The following is a 25,555-nucleotide window of genomic DNA, read 5'->3' as shown; positions in this document are numbered from 1 at the left end:
CCAAACTAAGACAGACTAGGAAGCAGGACCTGGCAGTCTACTTCTGAAAAGCATTAGCTAGTGAAAACCTTATGAATAGCAGGTCAGGAGGGATCAGTCCCTGGAGAAGGACATCATGCTTGGCAGAGTACAGGTTCTGCAGAAAAGAGGAAGACCCTCAACGAGGTGGACTGACAGTGGCTGCAACAATAAGCTCAAGCATAAGGACGATTATGAGGATGGCTCAGGACCAGGCAGTGTTTTGTTCTGTTGTGCATAGGGTCGCTATGAGTCAGAACTGACTCGACGGCACCTAACAACAACAGAGGTGGTGATTGCTAATGGATGTTAGCAGCTGTTTCTTCTCATTTTTAGTCGTGCCACATCAGCAAATGAAGGCCCTGAAAGCATTACTCTATCCACATGATTAAGGTCAACTCTACTTTGAGGAGGCAGCTCTGCCCTAGTTGTATTTTGAGTGTCTTCCAACTTGAGGGGCTCATCTTCCAGCACTACATCAGACAATGTTTTGTTACTATTCATAAGATTTCCACTAGCCAATTTTTTTTAGAAGTAGATCACCGAGTCCATCTTCCTAGTTTGTCTTAGTCTGGAAGTTCCACTGAAACCTATCCACTTGCGTGACCTTGCTGATATTTAAAGTATCGGTGGCATAGCTTCCAGCATCGCAGCAACACTCAACCACCACAGTACAACAAATTGACAGACAAGTAATAATGGTAAGGTGAAAATTACACAGTATGTTGTTGTTAGGTGTCGTCAAGTACGTTCTGATTCATATCGACCCTATGTACAAAGAACGAAACACTGTACAGTCCTGTGCTTTCAGCATGAATTACACCTCAACATAAAGAAAACAAAAATATCCACAACTAGACCAAAAACCAATGGCATGATAAATGGAGAAGATATTGTAATTGTCAAGGATTTCATTTTGCTTGAATCCACAATCAACACCCATGTAAGCAGCAGCCAAGAAAATCAAATGACATATTACCAAAAAAAACCCCACTGCCATCAAGTCATTTCCAACTCAAAGCGACCCTATAGGACATATTACATTGGGTAAATCTGCTGCAAAAGACCTTTTAAAAGTGTCGAAAAGCAAAGATGTCACTTTGGGGACTAAAGTGTGCCTGACCCAAGCCATGGTGTTTTCAATCCCCTCATTTGCATGCAAAAGCTGCACAACAAATAAGGAAGACCAAAGAAGAATTGACATCTTTGAATTACAGTGTTGACAAAGAATATTGAATAGAACATGGACTGTCAGAAGAAATAATAAATCTGTCTTGCAAAAAATGCAGCCAGAGTGCTCCTTAGAACCGTGTATGGAGAGACTTCGTCTCACATACTTGGTTATCAATAGTGACCAATCCCTGGAGAAGCACATCATGTTTGGTAAAGTAGAGGGTCAGCAAAAAAGAAGAAGACCCTCAACAAGAAGTATTGACACAGTGGCTGCAATAATCGACTCAAACATAGCAATGATTGTGAGAATGGGCAGTGTTTCATTCTGTTGTACACAGGATTGTTATGAGTAGGAATCGACTCAATGGCACTTAACAACAACAGAGGTGGTTATACTCTAAATAATTCAACTACTTTGAAATCAGTTTGGCTTTAACTTGTAAAGTTGAAGTTATACATATCCAATAGCCCAGCAATTCTGCTCCCGGATATATTTCATAGAGAAAATTTTGGACATGTGCAGAAGTATAGCTGCCCATTTCATAATTTCCAAAAACAGAAAAAAAAATATCAACTGCATGAGTCAATAAATTGTGATGAATTCATAAATGGAATACTATAATGAAAATGGATCACTCACAGCTACAAGCAACAACATGGATGAACATTAAACATAAAAATGAACAAAAGAAGCAAGACAGGAAAGAATACATGCAATGCAATTCCAGTTTTATGGAGTTGTAAAACAAGTAACACTGAACTACATTGCTTAAGGATCCATACTTAAGGGAAAAAATGATAAATGTAAGCAATTTAGCCTATTAAAATTTCCTCATGTATAAATGGAGATAAAAATAAGATCAGGCTCAAAAGATTCCTGGATGATTAAGTAAGTTCATGCATGTAACAGGCTCAGCCCCTGCTTACAAGTAAACCAAAAGCACTTAATATGTTTTTAGCCACATATGTTTTCTCCTTCTTTGAAAATGATCTTTGTACTTTATTTTTGTAATGCCACCTGATGAACAAGGTGAAAGGAATGGATAGAAACAGTGGTTAATGAAGTAATATGTTTTTATTTTGGGGTGGGTGGTGGATGGATCATTTAATCACAATTTGAGAGATGAAATGATTTCTGATTAATTTGCAAGTAATATATTTGGCCACTCACCCTTCTACAAATTAGAAAAAAATTCCTATTAGTGTCGATTTTAGAAAAGTTGGAAATATTTTCAGAACGTAGGGTTGTCAGTGACTCTCAAAATTGTGTTACCGATGCAGTGGCATATTTCAATAACATGCAAGTGATAAGTTTTTAGAACAGTACTCAGAGATTCTCGCCCATTGCTCTCCACTTCAGACTCTCAAACTGTGACTGATTTTCTCACTGCACCTTTAGAAAGGTCTCTTTGGACCTTCTTCCTTCAGAAATATTCACAGCTTGTTCACAAAGCCGTCAACAATTGAAGTTCATTAGCACCTGCTCCACTTGAGTCCACTGGGCATCTTTCCCTTCAGGAAATTATTCCCCCTGTGTCTGTCCTAAAAGAAGGCACTCTAGCCAACAAAAACGCTGCGAAGAAGTCCACCTTCTGCCTTTAAGGATACCAACATAATTTATCCAAATCAGAAAACAGGGGATTCTCAGTCTTTCCAAGTCATCTCTTAAGTCTATCAATGCTAATTTTGGTTTTTTTGTTTTGTTTTGTCTTGCTTTGCTTTTTGGATCCTTTTAAATAGATTTTCCCTCTCTAAGGCTATCTCTCAGGAACTTAGAGTTAACTCTAGTTTGAATTATCTAGATTAGTAGAAAAATAAACAACCCTCTTCTTATCTAGTTAAGCCTTACAAGGTTTGGGTACTTCCCTAAAGAACACGGCAGGATATGGTCAGGTAATGTACACAAGAAAAGGTTTTGTTTTTTTTTTTTTTTTTTACTATTTAGAGACTCTCATGTGACGCCTTACCTGTGAATCACCTGTTAGGATCAATAAGGTAAGCAACCGTTGTAGTCATTCAGATTGTGAAGAGTATGAGCACTTTGTTTCCAGTTTCCAAAATCACTGATACTGTCATCCTGTGGACATGGACCATGAAATTAAACCACCGTGAAATTCTGAAGAAAACCCAAAGTCATTGCCAAATAATACAGGTAAGGACAACCAGAGAAGTGAAAGACCCGGAGAGAACCAGGACAGAGCTTAACCTTACTTGGCCCCTTGGAATGCAGGTATGGCTGTCCTGGAAAGATTATCAATAACAGCTGAGAGGATATGACTTTTATAACTACTTTTACATATGGATTAGAGGTTCCCTTGGAATGTCCTTTGTCACAAGTATCTTCATAATAATAAAATTATGAATAATTGCCAAAGACATGCCAAAAAGATAATACTACCAAAATTTCTTTCCTTGGAAACCACTAATTTATCTCAAAAGGACGGCTGTCGTCAACAATACTGGTGTCAATTTCCTGGTCTCTATGTTCTAAGAATAGTGGAAACATACATGTTTGAGGTCATAGTTAACCTCTATCTCTAATTATCATTCAGAAGTTTTTCAAAACTTTGAGCAAGATCCACTCTAAATACATGTACTCTAGCCACCACAAGATCTCGCTTCCCAGTGGCATGCCAAACCAGTGTCCAGAAGACTCAGAATGTGGCAAAGAAACATAAGACTATATGCTGATTAATATAATTTAATGATGGCTGAACTCTGGATATGTATGGGAAAAGACAGTATAAAATGAAAAAGTCCTGAAACCACAGTCTTAAAATCCTAAAGACCAAATAGAAATTCACTCTGAAAAATGTGACAATGTAGCAAAATACCAATTTTGGATGTGGGGTCTGCAGCATTGTGAGTATTGGGAAAATATCCATAGGTTACTTAAAAAGGAAGCTAGGAAACTAGACTGTGAAGACGAGGGTCTGTTACAGATATATGATGAAGCATCAGATAGTATATAAAGGGGACTATAGAAAGAAGAACAAACAGAAGCATTTCTACCAAGAGCACAGAGGTAAAAAAGATAAGGGAAGTTAGAGAAAAATGATTTAGACATAGAAAATTCACAAATATTTCTGAAGAAAAGAACAGGGGGTAACATTTATACACTAATTCTTCTCCTTAAAAATTATTGAGTAACTCTTCTCTGCTAAGTGCCCAGGAATAGGTCAAATTGAGAAGAAAGGACAAGGACTTTATTAATAATGTTACTTGCACAGACAACCTAGGATTACAAGGAGCTAAGCCCAGTCCAATAGGACATTGGTTTTGGGTGAGTTGGATGGGGGATAATAATATGAGTTGATTCTGTTAGTTGCAATCAAATTCACCTCTCCCACCCTGAGAAGGAGTTGTGGTGTCACACTGGTTAAGCACTCAGCTGCTAACTGAAAGGCTGATGGTTAGAACTCACCAAGTAGCTCCACTGAAGAAAGACCTTGCGGTCTGTACCCATAAAGATTACAGCCTTAAAACCCCTGAGGGGAAATTCTACTGTCACATGAGGTCGCAGTAAGTTGAAATCAAGCTCATGGTACCTAACAACAACAACAACAGCACCCTAAGAAACTTCAGTTTTCATCACTGATCTCACTTTTCCCTTTATATCTATTAAAGGTCAATAATGAAAAACCGGACCAAATTTACTGAGTTTATCCTGCTGGGTCTCACAAATCAACCTGAACTCCGGGTGGTGATATTCATCTTTCTGTTACTTGCCTACATGCTGAGCATCCTAGGAAATCTGACCATCATCATACTTACTCTGGTAGATCCCCACCTCAAGACCCCAATGTATTTCTTTCTCCGGAATTTCTCCTTCTTAGAAATTTCCTTCACATCTACTGTCATTCCCAGATTGTTGACCAGCTTGACAACAGGAAATAAGGTCATCAGCTTTGCTGGCTGCTTGACTCAGTACTTTTTTGCTATACTCCTCGGGGCAACAGAGTTTTACCTCCTGGCCTCTATGTCGTATGACCGCTATGTGGCCATCTGTAAGCCCCTGCATTACCTGACCATCATGAACAGCCAGGTCTGCATACAGCTGGTGTTCTGCTCCTGGATGGGAGGAGTCCTGGCTGTCTTACCCCCAGCTATCCTGATAAGCCAGATGGATTTCTGTGCCTCCAATGTGCTGAATCATTATTACTGTGACTATAGACCCCTTGTGGAGATCGCCTGCTCAGACACAAGCCTCTTACAACTGATAGTCATCCTCTTAGCTGTTTTGACTCTGGTGGTGACTCTGGTGCTGGTGATACTTTCTTATACACACATTATCAGGACCATTCTGAGGATCCCTTCTGCCCAGCAAAGGACAAAGGCCTTCTCCACTTGCTCCTCCCACATGATTGTCATCTCCCTTTCTTATGGCAGCTGCATCTTTTTGTACATTGACCCATCACCAAAGAAAGGAGGTAACTTTGGCAAGGAAGTGTCTCTACTCATGACCTCAGTTAGTCCCTTGTTGAACCCCTTTATTTACACCTTAAGGAATCAGCAGGTAAAGCAAGCTTTCAAGAACACAGTAAAAAAGATTGTGAAGTTCTAATAATTGAAACTCACCATTTTTAACTAACAAGTATTCTAATAAATATTTGTTAAACATCTACTATGCTGCAAGCGATAGGCTAGGCATTGACAATAGAAGCATGAGACACATAGTTCCCAATTTCTAGGAACCTTCAATCTAATGTCCTAGAGAGATATAAATCAAATTATAATAAAATTCATTAAATGCTATTACAAAGAAATAGCTGCAATCTCATAGAAAAGATTTGAGACAAATAACTTTACTCTTGATTGCAGAAAACATTTCACTTGGGAGGTAAAATGTGAGAGACAAAATACAGTTTGTTATGGGAATAATAAGAGGATATGAATTTAGAGTAAAAGGCAGAGAAACGATCATGAAGATGTTTTATTTCACATTAAGAAGTTAGCTGAGCATCGTTGACCCAAGAGAAATTATAAAAAGGGAAGTGATATTACCATATTTGTCTTGGGGAGAATATAGATTTGAGAGTAGAATAGAGGATAGATCTACTCTTATATACAGAATAGGTTACAAGACATCAATCAGGAATAGCATTCAACCCCTAGAACTATTGCCATGAGATAATCTTTAAACCTTAAACCAAAAATATTCCCTGAAGTCTTCTTAAAACCAAAAAATATTTTAGCTTAATTAGTAAAAAAAAAAATGTATACATGAGCATTATGCACTTTCCAGAACTATTTATATGGGCTCAAAGTGACAACAGCAACTTGAAAGATTAGAAAGGAACCTTAGGGGTTAGTGAATTTATGTCACTGAGGGAGGAACAACTCAGAAAAGGAGGGTGAGAACAGTTGCACAACTTGAAGAATGCAATCAGTGTCAATAAATGGTTCATGTAGAGACTGTTAAGTTAGTGTATATTTTGCTGTATATATTCTCAACAACAACAAAATAAACAAAATTTAAAAAGACTAAAAAAGAATAGCATTCAGGGACGACATATACAGAACACTGAAGGAGAAAAACTGCCAGCCAAGGATCATATATCCAGCAAAACTCTCTCTGAAATATGAAGGCGAAATTAAGATATTTACAGACAAACACAAGTTTAGAGAATTTGCAAAAACCAAACCAAAGCTACAAGAAATACTAAAGGATATTGTTTGGTCAGAGAACCAATAATATCAGATATCAGCGCAACACAAGGTCACACAACAGAACGTCCTGATATCAACTCAAATAGGGAAATCACAAAAACAAATTAAGATTAATTAAAAAAAAAAATACACATAACAGGGAATCATGGAAGTCAATAGGTAAAAGATCACAATAATCAAAAAGAGGGACTAAATACAGGAGGCATTGAACTGCCATATGGAGAGTGATACAAGGCGATATAGAACAATACAAGTTAGATTTTTACTTAGAAAAATAGGGGTAAATAATAAGGTAACCACAAAAAGGTATAACAACTCTATAACTCAAGACAAAAACCAAGAAAAACGTAACGACTCAACTAACATAAAGTCAAGCACTATGAAAATGAGGATCTCACAATTTACTAAGAAAAACGCCTCAGCACAAAAAAGTATGTGGAAAAATGAAATTGTCAACAACACACATAAAAAGGCATCAAAATGACAGCACTAAAAACTTATTTATCTATAGTTACCCTGAATGTAAATGGACTAAATGCACCAATAAAGAGACAGAGAGTCACAGACTGGATAAAGAAACACGATCCATCTATATGCTGCCTACAAGAGACACACCTTAGACTTAGAGACACAAACAAACTAAAACTCAAAGGATGGAAAAAAGTATATCAAGCAAACAATAAGCAAAAAAGAAGAGGAGTAGCAATATTAATTTCTGACAAAATAGACTTTAGACTTAAATCCACCACAAAGGATAAACAAGGACACTATATAATGATAAAAGGGACAATTGATCAGGAAGACATAACCATATTAAATATTTATGCACCCAATGACAGGGCTGCAAGATACAGAAATCAAATTTTAACAGAATTGAAAAGTGAGATAGATACCTCCACAATTATAGTAGGAGACTTCAACACACCACTTTCGGAGAAGGACAGGACATCCAGTAAGAAGCTCAACAGAGACACGGAAGATCTAATTACAACAATCAACCAACTTGACCTCATTGACTTATACAGAACTCTCCACCCAACTGCTGCAAAATATACTTTTTTTTCTAGCGCACATGGAACATTCTCTAGAATAGACCACATATTAGGTCATAAAACAAAACTTTGCAGAGTCCAAAACATCGAAATATTACAAAGCATCTTCTCAGACCACAAGGCAATAAAACTAGAGATCAATAACAGAAAAACTAGGGAAAAGAAATCAAATACTTGGAAAATGAACAACACCTTTCTGAAAAAAGACTGGGTTATAGAAGACATTAAGGAGGGAATAAGGAAATTCATAGAATGCAACGAGAATGAAAATACTTCCTATCAAAACCTCTGGGACACAGCAAAAGCAGTGCTCAGAGGCCAATTTATATCGATAAATGCACACATACAAAAAGAAGAAAGAGCCAAAAGCAGAGAACTGTCCCTACAACCTGAACAAATAGAAAGTGAGCAACAAAAGAATCCATCAGGCACCAGAAGAAAACAAATAATAAAAATTAGAGCTGAACTAAATGAATTAGAGAACAGAAAAACAATTGAAAGAATTAACAAAGCCAAAAGCTGGTTCTTTGAAAAAATTAACAAAATTGATAAACCATTGGCTAGACTGACTAAAGAAATACAGGAAAGGAAACAAATAACCCGAATAAGAAATGAGAAGGGCCACATCACAACAGACCCAACTGAAATTAAAAGAATCATTTCAGATTATTATGAAAAATTATACTCTAACAAATTTGAAAACCTAGAAGAAATGGATGAATTCCTGGAAAAACACTACCTACCTAAACTAACACATTCAGAAGTAGAACAACTAAATAGACCCATAACAAAAAAAGAGATTGAAACGGTAATCAAAAAACTCCCAAGAAAAAAAAGCCCTGGCCCGGACGGCTTCACTGCAGAGTTCTACCAAACTTTCAGAGAAGAGTTAACACCACTACTACTAAAGGTATTCCAAAGCATAGAAAATGACGGAATACTACCCAACTCATTCTATGAAGCCACCATCTCCCTGATACCAAAACCAGGTAAAGACATTACAAAAAAAGAAAATTATAGACCTATATCCCTCATGAACATTGATGCAAAAATCCTCAACAAAACTCTAGCCAATAGAATCCAACAACACATCAAAAAAATAATTCACCCTGATCAAGTGGGATTTATACCAGGTATGCAAGGCTGGTTTAACATCAGAAAAACCATTAATGTAATCCATCACATAAATAAAACAAAAGACAAAAACCACATGATCTTATAAATTGATGCAGAAAAGGTATTTGACAAAGTCCAACACCCATTTATGATAAAAACTCTTACCAAAATAGGAATTGAAGGAAAATTCCTCAACATAATAAAGGGCATCTATGCAAAGCCAACAGCCAATATCACTCTAAATGGAGAGAACCTGAAAGCATTTCCCTTGAGAACGGGAACCAGACAAGGATGCCCTTCATCACCGCTCTTATTCAACATCGTGTTGGAAGTCTTAGCCAGGGCAATTAGGCTAGACAAAGAAATAAAAAGTATCCGGATTGGCAAGGAAGAAGTAAAGTTATCACTATTTGCAGATGACATGATCTTATACACAGAAAACCCTAAGGAATCCTCCAGAAAACTACTGAAACTAATAGAAGAGTTTGGCAGAGTCTCAGGTTATAAAATAAACATACAAAAATCACTTGGATTCCTCTACATCAACAAAAAGAACACCGAGGAGGAAATAACCAAATCAATACCATTCACAGTAGCCCCCAAGAAGATAAGATACTTAGGAATAAATCTTACCAAGGATGTAAAAGACCTATACAAAGAAAACTACAAAGCTCTACTACAAGAAATTAAAAAGGACATACTTAAGTGGAAAAACATACCTTGCTCATGGATAGGAAGACTTAACATAGTAAAAATGTCTATTCTACCAAAAGCCATCTATACATTTAACGCACTTCCGATCCAAATTCCAATGTCATATTTTAAGGGGATAGAGAAACAAATCACCAATTTCATATGGAAGGGAAAGAAGCCCAGGATAAGCAAAAAAGCACTACTGAAAAAGAAGAAGAAAGTGGGAGGCCTCACCTTACCTGACTTCAGAACCTATTATACAGCCACAGTAGTCAAAACAGCCTGGTATTGGTACAACAACAGACACATAGACCAATGGAACAGAATTGAGAACCCAGACATAGATCCATCCACGTATGAGCAACTGATATTTGACAAAGGACCAGTGTCAATTAACTGGGGAAAAGATAGCCTTTTTAACAAATGGTGCTGGCATAACTGGATATCCATTTGCAAAAAAATGAAACAGGACCCATACCTCACACCATGCACAAAAACTAACTCCAAGTGGATCAAAGACCTAAACATAAAGACTAAAACGATAAAGATCATGGAAGAAAAAATTGGGACAACTGTAGGAGCCCTAATACAAGGTATAAACAGAATACAAAACATTACCGAAAATGATGAAGAGAAACCAGATAACTGGGAGCTCCTAAAAATCAAACACCTATGCTCATCTAAAGACTTCACCAAAAGAGTAAAAAGACCACCTACAGACTGGGAAAGCATTTTCAGCTATGACATCTCCGACCAGCGCCTGATCTCTAAAATCTACATGATTCTGTCAAAACTCAACCACAAAAAGACAAACAACCCAATCAAGAAGTGGGCAAAGGATATGAACACACATTTCACTAAAGAAGATATTCAGGCAGCCAACAGATACATGAGAAAATGCTCTCGATCATTAGCCATTAGAGAAATGCAAATTAAAACTACGATGAGATTCCATCTCACACCAGCAAGGCTGGCATTAATCCAAAAAACACAAAATAATAAAGGTTGGAGAGGCTGCGGAAAGATTGGAACTCTCATACACTGCTGGTGGGAATGTAAAATGGTACAACCACTTTGGAAATCCATCTAGCGTTATCTTAAACAGTTAGAAATAGAACTACCATACAACCCAGAAATCCCACTCCTAGGAATATACCCTAGAGATACAAGAGCCTTCATACAAACAGATACATGCACACCCATGTTTATTGCAGCTCTGTTTACAATAGCAAAAAGCTGGAAGCAACCAAGGTGTCCATCAACGGATGAATGGGTAAATAAATTGTGGTATATTCACACAATGGAATACTACACATCGATAAAGAACAGCGACGAATCTGTGAAACATTTCATAACATGGAGCAACCTGGAAGGCATTATGCTGAGCGAAATGAGTCAGAGGCAAAAGGACAAATATTGTATAAGACCACTATTATAAGATCTTGAGAAATAGTAAACCTGAGAAGAACACATACTTTTGTGGTTACGAGGGGGGGAGGGAGGGAGGGTGGGAGAGGGTTTTTTATTGATTAATCAGTAGATAAGAACTGCTTTAGGTGAAGGGAAAGACAACACTCAATACATGGAAGGTGAGCTCAACTGGACTGGACCAAAAGCAAAGAAGTTTCCGGGATAAAATGAATGCTTCAAAGGTCAGCGGAGCAAGTGCGGGGGTCTGGGGAACATGGTTTGCGGGGACTTCTAAGTCAATTGGCAAAATAATTCTATTATGAAATCATTCTGCATCCCACTTTGAAATGTGGCGTCTGGGGTCTTAAATGCTAACAAGCGGCCATCTAAGATGCATCAATTGGTCTCAACCCACCTGGAGCAAAGGAAAATGAAGAACACCAAGGCCACACGACAACTAAGAGCCCAAGAGACAGAAAGGGCCACATGAACCAGAGACCTACATCATCCTGAGACCAGAAGAACTAGTGGGTGCCCGGCCACAATCGATGACTGCCCTGACAGGGAGCACAGCAGAGGACCCCTGAGGGAGCTGGAGATCAGTGGGATACAGACCTCAAGTTCTCATAAAAAGACCAAACTTAATGGTCTGACTGAGACTGGAGGAATCCCGGCGGCCATGCTCCCCAGACCTTCAGTTGACACAGGACAGGAACCATCCCCGAAGACAACTCATCAGACATGAAAGGGACTGGTCAGCGGGTGGGAGAGAGACGCTGATGAAGAGTGAGCTAATTATATCAGGTGGACACTTGAGATTGTGTTGGCAACTCTTGTCTGGAGGGGGGATGGGAGGATAGAGAGAGAGGGAAGCCGGCAAAATTGCCAAGAAAGGAGAGACTGACAGGGCTGACTCAAGAGGGGGAGAGCAAATGGGAGTAGGGAGTGAGATGTATGTAAACTTATATGTGACAGACTGATTGGATTTGTAAACGTTCACTTGAAGCTTAATAAAAGTTATTAAAAAAAAAAAAAAGAATAGCATTCAAGTAGAGGATGGTAAAAGTCTAATCATGGTCTGTAAGTTTGGAAACAAGGGCCAAGATTGCAATCTTGACTCGGGCAATTTAGTGAATAGATAATAGAATTGAGGAAGTTTTCTAACTTGGAAGACCACATAGTTAATAAAGTCATAAATCAAAATGAAGGATTCAGGAGAAAAATAATTGTAAGATCACAAAAAAAACAAGCGAAAACCCATTGCCCTTGAGTCCATTCCAATTCATAGTGACCCCATAGGATAGAGTAGAGCTGCCCCATAGGGTTTCCAAGGAGCGCCTGGTGGATTTGAATTGCCCACCTTTTGGTTAGTAGCTGAGCTCTTAACCACTGTGCCACCAGGGCTCCAAGATTACAATAAATTATGCTTAATCAGGTTTAGTTTAAAGCCACAGAAGAAATAATAAACATACGAGAAGTATTTATGGGTATACAAATGCACTCCAGCTTTAGAAGAACATGCAAAATGTGAAAAAGATTACCTTAAAAGGAAATTCGGACAAGCAATGCAAAGGACAAAGCCCAGTTTGGACAGAAAGGTTTTGTTTTCCTCACAAAATAACAACACAGAATTAGAAAAAATTCTTAAGGGAACCTTCAAATCAAGGATATTCGGAAATAAAGTCTACCAATAGTAGACATTAGATAGATGATGGTGATGATGATGATGATGACACTGACGGAAGACGAGGAGGAGGAGAACGAGAAGAGAAAGGAAGAGAAAGAGGGAGAAAAGGAGGAAGAAAGGAAGGAAGGAACGAGAGAGGCAGGGAAGGGATATTATAGATATATGTTACAGATTTAATTGTGTTCCCCAAAAATGTGGGTTTTAAATCCTAACCTCTATACCTGTGGTTATAACCCCATTTGGGAATAGATTTTCTTTGCTCTGTTAATGAGACATTATTAGTAGGGTGTGTGTCTTAAATCAATCTCTTTTGAGATATAAAAGAGATTAAACAAGCAAGCAAGAAGCAGAGTTGGGAGAAGAGAGATGCCAAATCACATGAAGATAGCCCTGGAACAAAAAAGCTCAAAAGAGACAAGGACCTTTCTCCAGAGCCAAAAGAAAGAGAAAGCCTTCCCCTAGAGATAGCACTCCGAATCAAGACTTCTAGCCTCCTCTAAGAAAATAAATTTACTTGTTAAAGCCACCATTTGTGGTACTTCTGTTACAGCATCACTAGATAACTAAGACAACATATAAATAAAAACTCCCCTGAAAGTCAGGAATTACAGGCCTAAGAAATGTCAGAGCTAGAAGCAGAGCCAGTGGAATTGCGAGTAAAAAGAAAAAAATATATATATATATGTATGTATGTATGGAAACCCTGGTGGTGTAGTGGTTAAGAGCTATGGCTTCTAATCAAAAGGCTGGCAGTTTGCGTCCACCAGGCACTCCTTGGAAACCCTCTGGGGCAGTTCTACTCTGTCCAATCGAGTCGTTAGGATCAGAATCGACTCCACGGCAATGGGTGTGGGTATGTATATACATATATATATATATGTAGTAAAGCCTGTAAAGTTTTGGTATTCTTTTGAAGCTTTAGGAAAGCTATGAATATTGTTTAGAAGTTGCTTTTTTACTTTAGATAGTGTACCATAGGGTCTCTATGAGTCCGAATCAACTCGACAGAACTGGTTTTCTTTTTTTGGTTTAGTGTACTGTTTTTAAGTCCTATAGTATACTTTTAAGTTTCACAGTGTACTTATGAAAGTGATGTGCAAAATCATTTCAATTCAGTCGTCCCGGGAAACCAGAGGTCAAATAGAAAGATCATCACACCCAGTTAAAAGGGAAATAAAGATTTTACACATGCAAAGTAAACACAGAAATCATGAGAATGAGAAAAACCTTGAAGCTTTAGGTAAAATTATTAAATTTTCAATATCTGGCTTGGCATGCAGGAGTGTTTGACGTGTCACTTTTCATAAGGGTAATCCACCATCTGTCTTATTGACATTTCCCCCTAGAATTAGTGCCTAATGGTTAACTTCTGAGTTCCCCCAGTTGTGTTATAAGATCACACATGGGAGATTTTGAACAGTGAAAAGACAGCAAAATCAGAAAAAAAGCTGAGATTCTTATTGCCTCAACCTACTACCTTTCTTTGTAGTTGGTAAAATGTGAGTCTAGATTTGGAAATCATCACTTTTGCAGTGAAAGGAAGGATGTTGTGGAAGGGAAATGTTACTCAGGTTTGTTAGCAGTAGCAGCAGTCTTCTCACTTGGTTTGGGGAAGAAGGGGACTATGAGTAGAAAGGAACATAGATTACAGAACTACATAAACCTAATTCTGAGCCCTGAGTTTGCCATTTACCAGTTGGGTACTAAGACAAATGACTTAATAATTCAGACCCTCAATTTTCTCATCTTTAAAATAGGAACATCTTCTCTTTTCTAGTGTCGTTAGAAGGATTCCGGATAATTCATGCAGATTTCTCACTTATTGCACAAGACGGATATATAGCAATGGATATTTATTTTCCGATAGACCTGGTGGCAGTGGTTAAGCACTCACACCTAAGGTCGGTGCATCGAACCCACCAGTCAATCTGTGGGAGATAGATGGCGGCAGTACGCTTCCCTAAAGACTTCCAGCCTTGGAAACCCTATGGAGCACTTTGACTCTGTCCTATAGGGTCACTATAAGTTGGAATCCAACTCACCAGCAATGAGTTTTTTGGGGTGGGGTTTGTATACTTAACAAAACTTAGCTTTTGAGTGACTGTTTCTGCTGGGTGAGGAAAATTTTAATTACATTCGTTCCAGGTTTTCTCAGTGAAAACCAATCAATTCCAGTTCCAACTCATGGCAACCTCATGCGTATCAGAGTAGAAACGCCCTCCATGGGGTTTTCAATGGCTGTAATGTTACACAAGTGGCTATCCAGGCCTTTCTTCTGCAGCATCACTGAATGGAGTCAAACCACCGACCTTTCAATTAATAGCCAAATGCAAACCATTTGTACACAGGGAGACTTTTCATAGTGAAGTGCTATGGAAATTTAATTCATAAACTCAGCTCTGATGTGTTTCAATTCTTAGTTCAAGATTCTGTTCTTTGCCCTCTTCTGACATTGATCAAAGATGAGTTTTACATACCATCTCAGAGAACCGTGCATGTGATCCTTTCTTGTTTCTCTTTTGGGGTCCCCATAACATTAACCACACAAATCCTCACTGCCTGTGTAGCTATCTTTTACCTTCAAGTATATAAATATTTTTTCTCTCTTTTTCTAGTTCTTAGGGGGAGAGTCAGCCTGAAAAAAACTAATTCAATTTATCAAAAGCAGAAATCCCTCCTGTTAATATTTTACTTAAAGGTTTTATTAGGAATGGTTGTTGAATATTATCAAATACCTTCCCTGACTTCCATCCAAAGTTTCTGAAACATAAGACAAATAAACCTTATTATTTTTTTTACTGTGGCAAATATATTTGTAACAAAACACTTGCCATTTGAACATTGTTTGTAAGTGCAATCTAGTGACATTAATCAGGTTCCTCGTGTTCAGTCATCACCTCTAATAGTTTCCAGATTTTCCCACCACCCTAACTGAAGCTCAGTGTCTCCTAAGCAATGAGTCCTTCTTTCCCTCTCCCTCCCTCCCATCCCTAGTAATCCTAAATAACCTTAGGTCTTCTCTATTCCTGATATTTCCTGTGAGATCATACAATATTTGTTCTTTTGTGACTGACTTATTTCGCTCAAGGAATAAGTGAAATATGCTATCTTTCATATATATAATGAAATCCACACATGATGCTTTTGAGATTCATTCACGTAGTAGCATGCATCATTTCTCTTTACAGCTAAATAAGATTCCACTGTATGTATGTACCACATTTTGTTAGTCCGTTTATCTGCTGATAGGCATTTAGGCTGTTTTCACCTTTTGTGGAAAGGTGAAGTTATTTTTTTGCTAATTTTACCAAATTTCTTTATATTCTCCCTACACTCCTGTTATTTTATAAGCCTTATTATGGTTCCGATTCCGATATCAAATTACCTTCCCATTCTTAACAATTAAGATTAAAGTTGAATTAAGCTGTTCATATATTCATGTTAAATAACTATACTCTATCGTCCATGAGGGGCAGTGGTTAAGAGCTCTGCTACTAACCAAGAAGTCAGCAGTTTGAATCCACCAGCCACCCCTTAAAAACCCTATGGGTAAGTTCTACTCTTTCCTATAGGGTTTCCATGAGTCGAAATCAACTCATCAGCAATGGGTATCATCTCTGAGGTGAACATTTAAGAATACTTTTATTTCCACGCTCATCGCCCCAAGCTAAGATGTAGAAAAAATATTTTCCCATTATTCTCTTACCATCCCAACTCTTAAATTTTACTGAAATCATTTAAAAATTTCAGTTTAAGACTTTTAATATATTTTTCCTTAAAGTATATACCTTCTGTTTAAAGAACCCAGGACTAATATTGCAAAATTCCAGTCATATTAACATCATTCATTTCAATTTAACTATTGCATATCGCGTATCACATGTTAAAGTCTCACTACTTTTCCTGTCTTCTTTAATTTTATCTATCTCTATACTGCCTATACTGCCGCTGTAATTTATCTTTAATTTTGTTAAACTACATCCTGAGCACATATGCTCAAATGGAAACATAGAAAATCTCTGAGTGGCTTTGCCTATGTAAATATGCCTTTCCTTGGACCTGACAGACAAATAATTTTATCTCAGGTGGATGGCACCAATTATTACACATAGAGTAACATATTATATATACAGGCAATCCTCAGGTTACAAAAATCTACTTACGGACAACTAGTACTTAAGAACAGATTGCCATAAAGCCTATTATATTAAAAATTTGAGTTAAATACAATGGTTCGTAATAACAAACACAGTCACTAGTTTTTAATGATCATGAAAACATTCCATTTGGAAATGTTTCTTAAGTGTTTTATATGCATAGAAAGGTAAAATATATACTATGTGCTAAGACAAACATTTGCCTAACTGAGGCTAAATAAGAACTGTATTACCTGTTCTGACTTACCTACAAATTCGGCTTAAGGACAGGCTTAGGAAGAGAGCTCATTTGTAACCCAGGGACTGACTTATTATTTAAATGTATATGCTGTTTTTTCATGGTAGTAAGTGCACGTGTTTAGAAAGTCAGATACCACCAACATATCTCTACAGTAGTCAATGATCAAACATCAATAAAGGAGTCTACCTCTTTATTTTAATTCACCCTCGATGTTTAACTGATGATAGAACACCATAGTTGAAATTGTTGTTGTTGTTGTTAGGTGCCACCAAGTCAGTTTCGAATCATAGCTACCCTATGTATAACAATAAAACATTGCTCTATCCTTCACCATTGTCACAATTGTTACTATGCTTCAGCCCATTATTGCAGTCACTGTGTCAATCCATCTGCTTGAGGATCTTCCTCTCTTTCACTGACCCTCTACTTTACCAAGCATAACGTCCTTTTCCAGGGACTGGACCCTGCTGATAACATGTCCAAAGTACATGAGATGAACTCTCACCAAGCTTGCTTCTAGGGAGCATCCAGGTTGCATTTTTTTCCAAGACAGATTTCTTGCAAGACCAGGTGCTGACTGCAGAACAGACCATCAGTTGCTCCTATGAGTTCAAGTTGAAGCTGCAAAAATTAAAAGAAGTCCACAAGAACCAAAATACAACCTTATGTATATTCCACCTGAACTTGAAGATGATCTCAAGAAATGATTTGACCCATTGAACACTAATAACTGAAGACTAGACAAGTTTGTGGGATGACATCAAGGGCATCATACATGAAAAAAGCAGAAGGTCATTAAAAAGAAAGGAAAGACCAAAATGAGTGTCAGAAGAAACTCTGAAACTTGTTTTTGGATGTAGCGAAAGAGCTGAACAGAAGATTTTAAAGGTCAGTTAGAGAAGACAAAGTATTCTAATGAAATGTACAAAGACCTGAAGTTAGAAAACTAAAAGGGAAGAACATGCTTGGTATTTCCCAAGCTGAAAGACCTGAAGGAAAAACTCAAACCTCAGGTTGTAATATTGAAAGATTCTATGGAGAAAACACTGAACAACACAGGAAGCATCAAAAGAAGATGGAAGAAATACACAGAGTCACTGTACCAAAAATAATTGGTCAATGTTTAAACTTTTCAGGTGGTAGCATATAATCAGGAACCGATGGTACTTAAGGAAAAGGTCCAAAATGCACTGAAGGCACTGGCAAAAATCTAGTCTCCAGGAACTGATAGAATACCAATTGAGATATTCCAACAAACGAATGCAGCCCAGGAGGTGCTCACTTGTCTATGCCAAGACATTTAGAAGACAGCTACCTGGCCAACTGACTGGAAGTGATTCATATTTGTACCCATCCCAAACAAGGGTGACCCAACAAGTGAGAAAATTATCAAATAGTATCATTAATATCACACGCGAATAGTTTTGTTGAAGATAATTCAAAAGTAATTGCAGCAGTACATTGACAGGGAATTGCCAGATTCAAGCCATATTCAGAAGAGGACACGGAATGAAGGATATCAATGCTGATATTAGATGGATCTTGGCTGGAGCAGAGAATGCCAGAAAGATACTTTGTTGTGTTTTATTGACTATGTAAAAGCATTCAACTGTGTGGATCATAACAAATTATGGATAACATAGCAAGGAATGGGAATTCCAGAACCCTTAACTGTGCTCATGAGGTATCTACAGGTAGACGAAGAGGCAGTCATTCAAACAAAACAAGGGGGCACTCTGTGGTTTAAAGTCAGGAAAGGTGTGTGTCAAGGTTGTATCCTTTCACCGTACTTATTTAATCTGTAGGCTGAGCAAATAATCTGAGAAGCCAAACTATATGAACAAGAACGGGGCATCAGGATTGGGGGAAGACTCATTAACAACCTACTACATGCAGATGACACAACATTGTTTGCTGAAAGTGAAGAAGACTTGAAGCACTTACTGATAAAGATCAAACACTGCAGCCTTCAGAATGGATTACACCTCAACATAAAGAAAACAAAATACAACTGGACCAATACCAATAAGCAACATCATGATAAATGGAGAAAATATTGAAGTTGTCAAGGATTTCGTTTTACTTGGATCCACAACCAATGCCCATAGAAGCTGCAGTCAAGAAGTCAAATGACACATTCCGCTGGGCAAATCTGCTGCAAAAGACCTCTTTAAAGTGTTAAAAAGCAAACATGTCACTTTCAGGACTAAAGTGCACCTGACCCAAACCATGGTATTTTCAGTCGCCTCATGTGCAAGCAAAAGCTGGACAATGAGTAAGAAAGGCCAAAGAAGAACTGATGCCTTTGAATTATGTTGTTGTTGTTAGGTGCCATCGAGTCAGTTCTGACTCATAGCGACCCCATGCACAACAGAGTGAAACACTGCCCAGTCCTGCGCCATCCTTACCATCGTTGTCATGCTTGAGCTCATTGTTGCAGCCACTGTGTCAATCCACCTCATTGAGGGTCTTCCTCTTTTCCGCTGACCCTGTACTCTGCCAAGCATGATGTCCTTCTCCAGGGACTGATCCCTCCTGACAACATGTCTAAAGAATTTAAGATGCAGTCTCGCCATCCTTGCCTCTAAGGAGCATTCTGGTTGTACTTCTTCTAAGACAGATTTGTTCGTTCTTTTGGCAGTCCATGGTATATTCAATATTCTTTGCCAACACCACAATTCAAAGGTGTCAACTCTTCTTCGGTCTTCTTTATTCATTGTCCAGCTTTCACATGCATATGATGCCATTGAAAATACCATGGCTTGGGTCAGGCACACCTTAGTCTTCAGGGTGACATCCTTGCTCTTCAACACTGTAAAGAGGTCCTTTGCAGCAGATTTACCCAATGCAATGCATCTTTTGATTTCTTGACTGCTGCTTCCATGGCTGTTGATTGTGGATCCAAGTGAAATGAAATCCTTGACGACTTCAATCTTTTCTCCGTATATCATATGTTGCTCATTGGTCCAGTGCGAGGATTTTTGTTTTCTTTATGTTATGGTGCAATCCACACTGAAGGCTGTGGTCTTTGATCTTCATTAGTAAGCGCTTCAAGTCCTCTTCACTTTCAGCAAGCAAGGTTGTGCCATCTGCACAACACAGGTTGTTAATGAGTCTTTCTCCAATCCTGATGTCCCGTTCTTCTTCGTATAGTCCAGCTTCTTGCATTATTTGTCCAGCATAGAGATTGAACAGGTATGGTGAAAGAATAGAACCCTGCCGCACACTTTTCCTGACTTTAAACCTATCAGTATCCCCTTGTTCTGTCCAAACAGCTGCCTCTTGATTTATGTAAAGGTTCCTCATGAGCACAATTAAGTGTTCAGGAATTCCCATTCTTCTCGGTGTTATCCATAGTTTGTTATGATCTACACAGTCAAATGCCTTTGCATAATCAATATAACACAGGAAAACATCCTTCTGGTATTCTCTGCTTTCAGCCAGGATCCATTTGACATCAGCAATGATATCCTTGGTTCCACGTCCTCTTCTGAAACTGGCCTGAATTTCTGGCAGTTCCCTGTTGATATACTGCTGCAGCCGTTTTTGAATGACCTTCAGCAGAATTTTGCTTGTATGTGATATGAATGATATTGTCCTATAATTTCCACATTCAGTTGGATCACCTTTCTTGGGAATAGGCATAAATATGGATCTCTTCCAATCAGTTGGCCAGGAAGCTGTCTTCCATATTTCTTGGCATAGACGAGTGAGCACCTCCAGCGTTGCATCTGTTTGTTGCCACATCTCAACGGATATTCCATCAATTCCTGGAGCCTTCTTTTTCACCAATGCCTTCAGAGTAGCTTGGACTTCTTCCTTCAGTACCATCGGTTCCTGATCATATGCCACCTCTTGAAATGGTTGAACATCGACTAATTCTTTTTGCTATAATGACTCTGTGTATTCCTTCCATCTTCCTTTGATGCTTCCTGCATCATTTAATATTTTCCCTATGGAATACTTCACTATTGCAACTCAAGGCTTGAATTTTTTCTTCAGTTCTTTCAGCTTGAGAAAGGCCGTTGAAAACAGTTGAAAATGCTGTTGAAAAATATTATACCATGGGCTGCCAGAAGAGCAAACAAATCTGTCTTGGAAAAATTACAGCCAGAGTGCTCCTTAGAAGCAAGGATTTCGAGACTTCGTCTCTCATACTTCGGACATATTATCAGGAGGGACTAGTCCCTGGAGAAGGACATCATGCTTGGTAAAGGGTCAGGAGAAAAGAGGAAGACTCTCACTAAGATGCACTGACACAGTGGCTGCAATGATAATCTCAAGCATAGCAACAATTGTGAGGATGGAGCAGGACTGGGCAGTATTTAGTTCTGTTGTACATAGGTTCGCTATGAGTTGGAGCCAACTTGGTGGCACCTAACAATGACAACAACAACAACTTATATTCATAGTACTCTGCTACATAGGCACATAGTTCCTTAAAGTCATAATAAACCAAGTCCAAATTCAACTAAGTGAAACTTGGCAGAGTTCCATCATCAGGTAACCATCAGGGGAAAATTATAATAAAGAGGCAGGCTCCTTTATTGATGTTTGATCATTGACAATTGTAGAGAGGCATTGGTAGTACTTGACTTTCTAACATGAGCACTTACTACTATGAAAAAATACTGTATATACTTAATATAGACAGTTCTCAGGTTACAAAGGAGATCTGTTCCTAAGTCTATGTTTAAGTCCAATTTGTGGGTAAGTCAGATTAGGTACATATGTGGTTCTTATTTAGCTTAATTTAGTCAAACATTTGTCTTAGTATATAGTACATATTTTTCCTTTCTATGCATATATAACACTTAAGAAGCATTTTCAAACCAAGCAATGTTTTCATGAACATCACAAAGTAGCATGTGTATTCTTTATTATGAACCATTATATTTAACTCAAATTTTAATATTATAAATATTTATGGCAGTCTGTTCTTAAGTACCAGTTGTCCGTAAGTCAGAGGTCAGATGTTCATAACCTGGGGATTGCCTGTGTATATATATTACTTTGTGTATAAAAATCGATCCCATCCTCCTGAGATAAAATTATTTAGCTGTCAGGTCTAAGGAAATGCACATTTGCATAAGCAAAGTCACTCTGAGACTTTCTATCTATGCTTTCCATCTAAGCATACATTCTCAGGATGTACTTTAAGTCTTAAACTAAAATTTTTTAATAATTTCAACAAAATTTAAGAGTTGAGATGTTAAGAGAATAATGGGGAAATACCTTTTCTACATGCCTTAGCTTGGTGGAGATTAGTGTGGAAATAAAAGTATTCTTAAAGTTTTATCTCGAAGATAATATTGCACAGTTATTTAACATGAACATATAAACAGCTTAATTCACCTTTAATTGTTAAGAATAGAAAAGTAATTTGATATCAGAATTGACAATATAATAAAACTTATAAAATAACAGGAGTGAAAGGAAGAATGTAGAGGAATTTGATAAAGTTAGCAAAGTAAGGAAAAGGAAAAAATATCAAAGTAAAATGATAAGTGACTATAAAATAAAATGAGAAGTAAAAAATCAAGTAATCCATTCTCAAAATAAATGTGATGGGTTAAATTTTCTCAGTAAAAGAGCACTAGATTAGGCTAAACAGAAAATTCTAGCTGCATAATTTAAGGTTGTATTTGACTTCAAATAACAGAAATTCCAGCTAACAGTGTTTAAAAGATAAGAGTTGGCCATTTATATTTTTACCTTGTTGAAATATCTATTCAAGTCCTTTGCATATGTTTTGATTCAGTTCTCTGTTTGTTGTTAATTGTAGAAGTTCTTTATGTATTCTGGATATTAATCCTTATCAGATACATAGTTTCCAAAAATTTTTCTCCTACTCTGTAGGTTGTCTCTTCACTTTGTTGATAAAGTCCTTTGATAAACAAAAGTTTTTAATTTTAGTGAAGTCCAATTTATCTATTTTGTCTTTTGTTCCTCATACTTTTGGTGTCATATCTAAAATCCATTGTTAAACACTTGGTCCCAAAATATTACCTATATGTTTTTTCTAAGAGGTTTATGGTTTTAGTGCTTACATTTAGGTCCTGGATCCATATGAGGTAGTTTTCACATACGGTGTGATGTATGGGTCCAGATTCATTCTTTTGCTTGTGAAAAGCCAGTTGTCTCAGCACCAATGTATTAAAACACTGTTCTTTCTCTGCTCGTTGGACATAGCACCTCTGTCAAAAATCAATTGACTATAGATATATGGGAATGCAAACAGGTATTTGTACACCAATATTCATAGTAGCATTATTCACAATAGCCAAAAGATGCAAATAGCCTATATGTCTATCAAAAGATTAATGGATTAACAAAATGTGGTACATGCATACAGTGGAATCTTACTTAGCTATAAAGAGAAATGAAGTTCTGATACATGCTACTACATGAATGTAGTAGAATTGAAAACATCATGTTTGAATTTTGTGATATGTGTGAAAGATCACATATTTCATTTATTTCATGAGTGAAATAAGTCAGGCACAAAAGGACAAATATTGTATAATTCTACTTATATGAAATATATAGCATAGGCAAGACCTAAGGTTATTTGTGATTATCAGGGATGAGAGGGAGGGAGAGGGAAAGAAGGACTCATTCCTTAGGGGACACTGAGCTTCAGTTAGGGTGATGGAAAAATTTAGAAATGCATAGAGGTGATGATTGAACACCAAGATGAACGTGATTAATGTCATTGAATTGTGCATATAAACGGTGTTGAAATGGCAAATATAAAAATACATATATTTATTATGCATATATTTACCAGAATAAAAAAAATAAGGTTTATTTGCTCACATTTCAGGAAGTTTGCATGGAAGTCAAGGAAGGTATTTGATAATATTCAACAACCATTCCTAACAAAACTTTTAAGTAAGGTATTAATAGCAGAAATTTCTGCTTCTGATAAAGTTCCCCCTGAGAACTAGAAAATGAGATTAAAAAGTATGTATTTATATACTTGAAGGTATAAGAGAGCTACATAGACAATAAGGATTTGTGTGGTTAATATTGTGAGGATGCCAAAAAAACAAACAACAAAGGATCACACATGTACTTCTCCAGGATGGTATGGAAACCTCATCTGTGATCAACATAAGAGGGCAAAGGCCAAAATCTTGAACTAACTTAGAGTGAAAACACACACATTAGAGCTGAGTTCATGAATTAACTTTTCATAGCACTTCACTAAGAAATGAAACCCTGGTGGCGTAGCGGTTAAGAGCCATAGCTGCTTACCAAAAGGTCAGCAGTTCTAATCCACCAGGTGCTCCTTGGAAACCCTATGGAGCAGTTCTACTCTGTCCTATAGTGTTGCTATGAGTCAGAATCAACTCGAGGGCAATGGGTTTGGGTTTTTTTTGGTTTTTCGCTAGGAAATAGCTCCCCGCATGATGCCAACAGTTTGTGCTTGTCTCCTAAATGAAAGGTTGGTAGTTTGAATTCATTTAGTGATGCAACAAAAGAAAGGCTTGGTTATCTACTTCTGAAGGGTTATAGCCATTGAAAACCCAATAGAGGGCAGATCTACTCTGATACACGTGTTGTCGCCATATGTCCACACTGGATTTTGTTGGTTTTCACTGAGAAAACCTAGAATGAACTGAATTAAAATTCTCTCTACCTAGCAGAAACAAGCACTCAAAAACTAAGTTTCATTAAGTATAGGAAAATAAATATCCATTTCTATATACCTGTCTTGTGCAATAAGTGAGAAATCTGCATGAATTATCTGGAATTCTTATAACAACACTAGAAGAGAGAAAATGTTCCCGTTTTAAAGATGAGGAAATTAAGGGTCTGAATTATTAAGTCATTTGTCTAAGTACACAACTGGTAAGTGGTAAACTCAGGGCTCAAAACTAGGTCTAGGTAGTCCTGTAATCTATATTCCTTTCTACCTAAAGTCCCCTTCTTCCCCAAACCAAATGAGAAGACTGTTGCTGCTGTTGCTAACAAATCTAAGTAACATTTCCCTTCCACAACAACCTTTCACTGCAAAAGTGATGATTTCCAAATCTAGACTCACATTTTACCAACTACAAAGAAAGGTAGTAGGTTGAGGCAATGAGAATCTCAGCTTCTTTTTTTCTATGATTTCGCTAATGTCTTTTCAGTGTTCAAAATCTCCCACCTGTGATCTTACAACACAACTGGGGAAACTCTTTTTAAAGGAGTTACTGTTAGACACTAATTCTAGGGGGAAATATCAAACAGGACAGAAGGTAGATTACTCCTATGAAAAGTGACGCATCAAGCACTCCTGAACGCCAAGGAAAACATTGACGATTTAATAATTTTACCTAAAGCTTCAAGG

At 37.5% G+C, this 25,555-nt stretch overlaps 1 protein-coding gene across 1 annotated transcript; it reads left to right on the top strand.

Moving 5' to 3' along the window:
• The first annotated feature begins 4,825 nt into the window (after positions 1-4,825).
• LOC100674123 (olfactory receptor 6C4-like) lies at positions 4,826-5,798 on the top strand. Its single transcript, XM_003405543.3, has one exon. It carries the CDS (start codon positions 4,826-4,828, stop codon positions 5,753-5,755), a length of 930 nt encoding a protein of 309 aa, XP_003405591.2. The 3' UTR covers positions 5,756-5,798.
• The last annotated feature ends 19,757 nt before the right edge of the window (positions 5,799-25,555 follow it).

The sequence above is a fragment of the Loxodonta africana genome, chromosome 4 (genome assembly GCF_030014295.1).
Source record: "Loxodonta africana isolate mLoxAfr1 chromosome 4, mLoxAfr1.hap2, whole genome shotgun sequence".
Taxonomy (NCBI): domain Eukaryota; kingdom Metazoa; phylum Chordata; class Mammalia; order Proboscidea; family Elephantidae; genus Loxodonta; species Loxodonta africana.
This window is presented reverse-complemented; position numbering and strand designations above follow the sequence as displayed.